This window comes from Xyrauchen texanus, chromosome 44, assembly GCF_025860055.1.
Source record: "Xyrauchen texanus isolate HMW12.3.18 chromosome 44, RBS_HiC_50CHRs, whole genome shotgun sequence".
NCBI lineage: Eukaryota > Metazoa > Chordata > Actinopteri > Cypriniformes > Catostomidae > Xyrauchen > Xyrauchen texanus.
The window spans coordinates 19,107,637-19,116,298 of NC_068319.1; the positions used below are offsets into that span (position 1 = coordinate 19,107,637).

The 8,662-nt window shown below is 36.6% G+C and overlaps 1 protein-coding gene across 1 annotated transcript; it reads left to right on the top strand.

Moving 5' to 3' along the window:
* Positions 1 to 1,080: 1,080 nt before the first annotated feature.
* Positions 1,081 to 5,881, top strand: cldn7b (claudin 7b). The gene is made up of 4 exons (XM_052118039.1): positions 1,081 to 1,578; positions 3,470 to 3,634; positions 3,988 to 4,072; positions 4,189 to 5,881. The coding sequence occupies exons 1-4, from the start codon at positions 1,356 to 1,358 to the stop codon at positions 4,343 to 4,345; spliced, it is 630 nt and encodes a 209-aa protein (XP_051973999.1). The 5' UTR covers positions 1,081 to 1,355; the 3' UTR covers positions 4,346 to 5,881.
* Positions 5,882 to 8,662: the final 2,781 nt, after the last annotated feature.

Genomic DNA, 8,662 nt, shown 5'->3' on the forward strand with positions numbered 1-8,662 from the left:
CCAGTTAAGCTCAATTGGCAGCATATGTTGCTTAATGTTGATTGTGACAAAAAGTATTTGACTAAGACCTCCTTTTCTTTACAAAAGAAAGCAAAAATCAAAGTTGTAGTGAGGCACTTACAATGGAAGTGAATAGAGCCAATTAAAAATAAAATCATTTGAAATAAAATTTCAATAATAATACTTTACATTACTTAAAATAACAAATGAAAAACACTGAATGAAAGTACAACTCTGTAAATCCTAAAGGTCTGTCTGTAAAAAAAATAAAATAATTTACATTGAAATAGGAAGTGGATGCAAGTCTGATGACCCTGTTCCTCATCATCTGACACGTTTGTGTGTTTGTGTTTGTGTTTGTATTTGAGTTTGTGTGGAAATGAGGTTGGTTGTAAAGTAGTAAAACAATTCTGAGATGGGCTGCAGTGGCAAGAACCAGTACCTCTGGGTGACACTAAATATTACAAAATGAATAGCACAGGGGAGAACAAAAAAGACAATTAGAGAGAAAAAGAGATGATTTAGCAGCACATATTATTAAAGCTAGAGTATTGTAAATCTTGCACAAGTTAACTACTCATTCTTTATTGCAACCAACTTCACATTTGAACTGCTGTTTTGCCACAACTTGGAAACATATTCCTGGGTTTTGTTAAATTTTATGAAATAACAGTAACGTTGATCTTCAAATGTAGTTCTTAGGCAATATATTTATTACTTGATGTGTATTTTTTAAAATACCAAATAGATTAAATAGCAAATACTAAAAGCAAAACAATCCAATCACGCTCTTCTACAGTATAATATTAAAGGTAGAGTGGTTTTAGAATTATTTTCCATTCCTAAAGAACATCACATCTGTCAGTTCCGAGAGATCGTTGCCTAGAGAAGGCGTCGTTGATAATATATCACTACTAGATTGTGATATCGCAATCCATTACTCATCGATACGTTGTGTCGTCACGAACCCCCAACCTCTACTGAACAACATTGGCAATTTGAACCGTACCGTCAAAGACGAAACTCAAAATGTATCCGCCCATTATGAGGACGAGACTCTTAAAGCTCAAATCAACAGCTCATTTCATATTCAAGGTGCGTCTTCCTGCAACAGGTGTCTGAGTTACCGCATCCACAACTCACGAGTTTCAGGACCGATTTTTTGGGTTGTTTACGCTTTAAAAACTATTTTTAAAGAAAATTTTCTGACATTTGGGTTCCTTTGGTGAATTTAATCCGTTCAAAGTCGGTGGATTACGGAAACTGCTCTCATTTTTTCAGAACAACTAGAGGTCTTTGCGGAATTCTATCTTCCCAATTTTGTGATATAGTTGCAAACTTCAAGCTTCGAGAAAATGGCAAATAAAGGAATGCAGCTTCTGGGGTTTGCTCTGTCGATTCTCGGTTTGATGGGGCTGATTGTTGGCACAATCTTACCCCAATGGAAGATGTCTGCCTACGTTGGAGATAACATAATCACAGCAATCGCGATGTATCAAGGCCTTTGGATGTCGTGCGCTTCTCAGAGCACCGGGCAAATCCAGTGCAAGGTGTATGACTCCATCCTACAACTCGATGGTTAGTTAAAACTCATATAAAGCTTCACAAGTCAAATCATCTGGTTGTACTTCCCAAACGTTCACGTTTTCTTTAGTGTGTCTGGGCTGTTTTAGAAATGCTTAGTAATTGCGCGTAATTGTCAGTAGTGGGATAAGATTACGTCTTCACACTGTGGTGATACTGAGATGAGTAATTAATTTTCTTTAGAACTATTAATTTTAAATACTTTACAATGGTGTTGACCAACACAATGATATCGTTGAAATTATTACCTGCATAATACTATGGTGATGCTAGACTTTTTCAGTAGCCAAAATAAAAGCCAGCACACAAATAGTTTTTTCCTTACCACGCCCTACACTCACTTGGCGGCGAATAGTCTCAAGTTACCGCAGCAAGTAAACGCACCTGTATTGCATGACTTTCTGACATAACTCGTGTTTTGTCTTGTTCGCTGCAGTAAGTGGATACAAATATCCACTTTGTTCGGAAACATTGGTGTTTTTATGTCATAATAAATCCGTTTGATCAGTATCATTCAAATTCTTGCATAGCTGGGTGGTGTTCTATAATTGTTTTTTTTTTTGTTGTTGTTGTTTGTTTGTTGCAGGGTCTAGAATATCTAAAAAAAATAATAAATGGAAGCCAATTGAGCCTTTTTGAATTTATTCCAAATAATTTTTTTTTTATAACTGATAGTTTGACATTGGGGCGAACTTTACGACTGAACGAGCCTAGCTAAAACCTAGGGTGATACGGTTGGGTTAAGCTTTTACTCCAAGTAATTATTATACAGCGAACACCCCCCAACTCCATAGTGTCTACCTTAATTCAACCTCTTTAGTCTAATCACCTGTGAGTGATGGAAGAAATTCATTTTGCTCACCCTGTCATTGTTTTTATGGGTGTGTTGAAGGGCACTAAAGTAATTTAGTCAACTACCATATCATTGATATGGCTTGTTATTAACAAATTCTTATCGGGGAGTTTGTTTTACATTATCTAATGCAAACAAAAGTACAAGATTTTGCTATTAAATTATATTTTGCTGTAGTATTGTTGGTGATAAACCATTAGACATTATGTATACCATTGTAAAAACGAAATGAGAAGAAAAATAGGCCAGGTGACGTAATGGCCAGGAGCCATTTTGTACATCTGTGAGATTTTTGTGCTGGTATGCATTGGTATTGACTTCAGTTGAGGGGTTAATTTTTAGCAACTTTGCAAATTTAAGAACTTCCTAATAAATTGATCTGTTTTGCTTGATGATAAAAGTTTTTGAACAGTACTTTGGAAGCCAAGCCCTCAGAGCTAAAATAAAGTGAATTAATCATTCCATTGAAACAAATGTTTCATACTGCCTCCCATGGACTGGTTAAACAAGTTTCTTTATGTAAACCTAAAGGGCATACCGCAGCCAACATGTATGTACAACCTTCCCAGCTCTCAAAGGAGGTTTCCGGTTGGAACCGGTCTCTGTTGCACCTGACTGAAGATGTAGAGGGGGGAAGGGCTATTCTCGAGTGTCAAATGGAGAGAAAAAAAACTAAAGCCAGTGCAGAATCAAGCGGTTTCAAAGTCCTTTAGTCTTTTCTAAATCTCTTTTATTCGACTGTACTGTAAAAAAACACTATCCATTTTGGGTGCACAACTGACTTTAACAATGATACACTGGATAACTGATTAAGGAAGTAAAATAACTGCAGCCTTATATGTTTTTATTTAAATAAAAGGACAATGGTCAGTATATAAGGTGTCTTTGCCAAATTAAGAATGACTGATAGCTTTTTTGTTTGTTTTTTTTATGTCAGGAGGAGATGTTAATGTACATGTTGTGAATGTAATGTTCTAATATGTAGCCGCAGAATTATTTACCAATCTCGCTCTACCCAACCCTCTCTTTCAGGTGCTCTCCAGGCAACTCGTGCTCTGATGATTGTATCGATCCTTGCCACCGTAATGGGTCTGGGTGTGGCCAGCATGGGCATGAAGTGCACAAACTGTGGTGGTGATGACAAGGTCAAAAAGTCTCGCATTGCCATGACAGGCGGTATAATCCTCATAGTTGGAGGTATGTTCGCCTCAATACCATTTAAATTGTTGTTAGTCTTGTAGAATACACTATTTTTCTTCAGCTGCTGCACATTTTTAAATATCAAGGTTAAAGGAACTCTTTTGCCAGGTTAAAACTATTCAAAGTCATTTTAGGATCTCTTATCTTTACTCTCCTAATGTGACCATTCTGGTTTCTCATTGCTCTGGATTATAATATGTAACTAAGGTAACATGTAAAATATGTTCACCACCCCCACTCTGTGGGCTGAAACAGAGTAGGGCAGCATTTTTTCCAAGAGGATATTGTTGGATCTTTTCAAAGTTTTGTTATTCAGTATGAACTAATTTGTATCTTCTTTTGTTCCTCAGCTCTCAGTAGCATCGTTGCCTGTGGCTGGTTTACAAATCAAATTGTTAAGGACTTCTACAACCCTTTCACACCTGTCAATACCAAGTAAGTTCAGATATGGCTGCAAACCATAATCAAACATGTTTATGTCCTTTTTATTGTGTTAAAAGGGAAGTAGAATTGTGCTATTGTTCTCCACTGAATTAATCATATTTCTATAGGTACGAGTTTGGTGCAGCCATTTTCATTGCCTGGGCAGGCGCTTTCCTGGACATAATGGGAGGAGTCATGTTGGCTTCATCTTGCCCAAAGGGTAAACCATCTCCCAAGTATCCCAAGTCCTCCAGACCACCAAGCAGCAGCAAGGAGTACGTTTGAGTCACACCCATTGTTCACAAGCAGGAGAAGACCTTAAAGAATTGCAGAGTCCTGGTAGAAGTTTCCCTGGCTAACTGACCTGAGAACTGTTTAGATTTGTTTTTCTTTTATTGTGATTGAAAGTAGGCTTAGGATAGGACAAACAAGTCAGATCAATGTTCTAGGGCAACTTTTACTGACGCTCCAATGGAGCATCCCACCTCAGATAAGAGGTCACTACTATCCTTTGATGTAAAGCACCATTTTAGTCTTTTAAAGTGTCTATTACAAATGATGTTACTGATGTGAGTTTGGAAAGAGGGGTCTTTCCCCAGTGTGTTCCTCATTTCATAATACTGCCATGTTTAGTGAACATGATGGAAGCAATGCTCAGGGAAAATAAATACTCATACCCCTTAATTACAGTGCGTATCTGCTTCCTGCTGTAAGGTCATGTCCTAATCTTCACTGCTTTGCTTGCTGTGCATCTTTGGAGTCATTATTTGTGCCAGACGGTAGGCTACACGAAAATAACTATTTAAATGTATTTTTTTTTTTTTTTTTTTAAATGTCAGAGTACCAAAGCACAAACAGGTGAGCTCTTGCTCTTAGTCATGCAAATGTCTAGTTAATTTGCTACAGGATTTCAGTTTCCACTAAAACTTGCCTCTAAAACTTCTCTATTCAAACAATACTTCATTTAAACAAATCAACATCCTCTGTGGGAAGCTCCGCTCATGATAACAACTGTTATTGCAAACCAATTATTAAAAGCAAAAGGCAGCTCATTTGTTCCTGTTGCCAGAGAGTTAAACTTTATCATGCTGTAATACCAACATCAGGGAGAATGAAAAATAAATGCAAATTACTGTTATAAGAGTTGCCTGACAAATTAAATGTTTTGCTACGACTAGAAATACTCCCATCAAAGCACTAAACTGTTCACATTTTACATGAGATTCAAGGACTAGTCAGTTTCTTTTACTGACAACATGATCAATGCTTTTTCACTTGTACTTTGTCATGAGCAATGTGCTTTACTTTTATATCAACTGTTTTTAAACCAAATGAATGGCTCTTATTTTTTGTAAAGTTGAACTTTTTCAGTGTCTTGTTCTCAAGTGTCGGCCTCATTGTGTATATTTATGAAGCAAGTTCCAAATGTTTTCAAAGTGCTTCTTATTTCATACAGGAGAAAAAAGGCTGTAGATATGAGCTTTGTTTTTATCATAGCTGGTTACAAACCAGGAGTCATGTGGGTGAAGTGTTGTTTTTTTTCTTTTTTTTTTCCATTCAATTATTTAGACCAGCATTGGAAAAAAAAAAAACTGATCCTACATTATTTGACCCTGGTCATGCTTCTTCCTCCTTTTTTAAACTTTTTTTTTTAATCAATTTTACTTCATGTTTTAATTGCTTGAGGTGGGTTGCCTCTGTCTACCTAGAATAGTCATATTATTTTGTGACCAGACTATGCAAATATTTAACTTTTTGTCTGTTCAAGTTTGCAAATTAACAATATTATGTAAATAAAGTGTTTGTTTTTTTTAAATGAGACTTGGTCAGTGTCACTGTCTTCATGTGTAAGTGAACGCTTTGCCAGTTTCTCGTTTGACAATACAGCTGTGACGTTAATTTGTAGGTGAACCCTGAAGTCTAATTTGCCATGGGTTCCTCGTGGTTTTCCTACAAGTTATTATAATGAGGTGGTTGAACTTATGAGTAAAATAAGGTAAACTTTACTTGAGGATCCGTGAACATTTTGACTACAACATAAATTACAGTCTTCCATACCTCAAATGTGAATTTTAAAGCTGCAGTGTGTTTTTCAAAACAATTATGCAATTCAATAGGGCTTCAAAATTTATGTTTGAGGTACGAAAGTGTGTAAATGTTGTAGAATATCATCATGAAATGTTTACCACAGACTAGGATTGTGCTGATAGATGATGATCTCAGGGATTGACGATGGTCAAAGTGATCCCCTAGCAGATGCCTTTGATGATGTCAAGATGATATTTGGCTTGTTTTCCTATTTAATGTATTAAATTATTATTACAAATAATTTGCCCGTAGACACATGCTTGAAGAAACACATTTTATTATAGTGTTAAGAACAGATGACAGAAAAGCCATCTATGCACATGTATGAAACGTTGTTTGTATGAAGGCGTGCAGTCTCGTGGAACATGTAAAAGGTTCTCACTCTTTCTTTGGTTCTGTTTTCTGAATTTATTTATTTATTTTGCAAGAACAGTATCATCTAGGAGTGCTGCAAATGACCTCAGACATCTCAGCTCAGGAACTGCTTTGAGTTCAATTCACTTTATTTCCACAGAGCGGTTCATTGTATACTCTGTAGCTTATATATCTGTGACTAAAACATAAAATAATAAAAAAAATCTTCACCTCGAACCATGATTTATATTTCAGTAATTATCATTATTTTTACATTATAATTGTTTTGTGTCTTCACAAATAATTTTCCGCCTACATGTTTAGTCGGATACCTACCTGACGGTAAATGGAAAGGTTATGTTTTATATATATACATATACAGGTGAAACTCGAAAAATTAGAATATCGTGCAAAAGTTCATTAATTTCAGTAATTCAACTTAAAAGGTGAAACTAATATATTATATAGACTCATTACAAGCAAAGTAAGATATTTCAAGCCTTTATTTGATATAATTTTGATGATTATGGCTTACAGCTTATGAAAACCCCAACTTCAGAATCTCAGAAAATTAGAATATTGTGAAAAGGTTCAGTATTGTAGGCTCAAAGTGTCACACTCTAATCAGCTAAACACCTGCAAAGGGTTCCTGAGCCTTTAAATGGTCTCTCAGTCTGGTTCAGTTGAATTCACAATCATGGGGAAGACTGCTGACCTGACAGCTGTGCAGAAAACCATCATTGACACCCTCCACAAGGAGGGAAAGCCTCAAAAGGTAATTGCAAAAAAGTTGGATGTTCTCAAAGTGCTGTATCAAAGCACATTAATAGAAAGTTAAGTGGAAGGGAAAAGTGTGGAAGAAAAAGGTGCACAAGCAGCAGGGATGACCGTAGCCTGGAGAGGATTGTCAGGAAAAGGCCATTCAAATGTGTGGGGAGCTTCACAAGGAGTGGACTGAGGCTGGAGTTACTGCATCAAGAGCCACCACACACAGAGGGGTCCTGGACATGGGCTTCAAATGTCAAACGTCTTACCTGGGCTAAAGAAAAAAGAACTGGTCTGTTGCTCAGTGGTCCAAAGTCCTCTTTTCTGATGAGAGCAAATTTTGCATCTCATTTGGAAACCAAGGTCCCAGAGTCTGGAGGAAGAATGGAGAGGCACACAATCCAAGATGCTTGAAGTCCAGTGTGAAGTTTCCACAGTCTGTGTTGGTTTGGGGAGCCATGTCATCGGCTGGTGTTGGTCCACTGTGCTTTATTAAGTCCAGAGTCAACGCAGCCGTCTGCTGGGACATTTTAGAGCACTTCATGCTTCCTTCAGCAGACAAGCTTTATGGAGATGCTGACTTCATTTTCCAGCAGGACTTGGCACCTGCCCACACTGCCAAAAGTACCAAAACCTGGTTCAATGACCATGGTATTACTGTGCTTGATTGGCCAGCAAACACAATGCAGAAGAGCTGAAGGCCGCTATTGAAGCATCTTGGTCTTCCATAACACCTCAGCAGTGCCACAGGCTGATAGCATCCATGCCACGCCGCATTGAGGCAGTAATTAATGCAAAAGGGGCCCAAACCAAGTACTGAGTACATATGCATGATTATACTTTTCGGAGGGCCGACATTTCTGTATTTAAAATCCTTTTTTTATTGATTTCATGTAATATTCAAATTTTCTGAGATTCTGAATTTGGGGTTTTCATAAGCTGTAAGCCATAATCATCAAAATTATATCAAATAAAGGCTTGAAATATCTTACTTTGCTTGTAATGAGTCTATATAATATATTAGTTTCACCTTTTAAGTTGAATTACTGAAATTAATGAACTTTTGCACGATATTCTAATTTTTTGAGTTTCACCTGTATATATATATATCACTTCATTATTTTAATTGCTTTTTCATATTGTTTGGATTGCAATTTGAATTTAGAAATGTAATTGATTCGTAATTAAAAAGCTTTTCGCTTTTTAAATAAATGAATTTAATTTTCAATGCAAAATCACTAAAGCAAGAATATCCAGCATGTATGTTTCTCATACAGTTTCAGGATATTTACGAATACAGAAAACAAACAGCGCTGCATACAGTGGAAATGTTCCATCAATCAACTGAAACAAATGTCTGTCTTTTTGAGAGGTAACTGTGTGCTGTGTCATGTG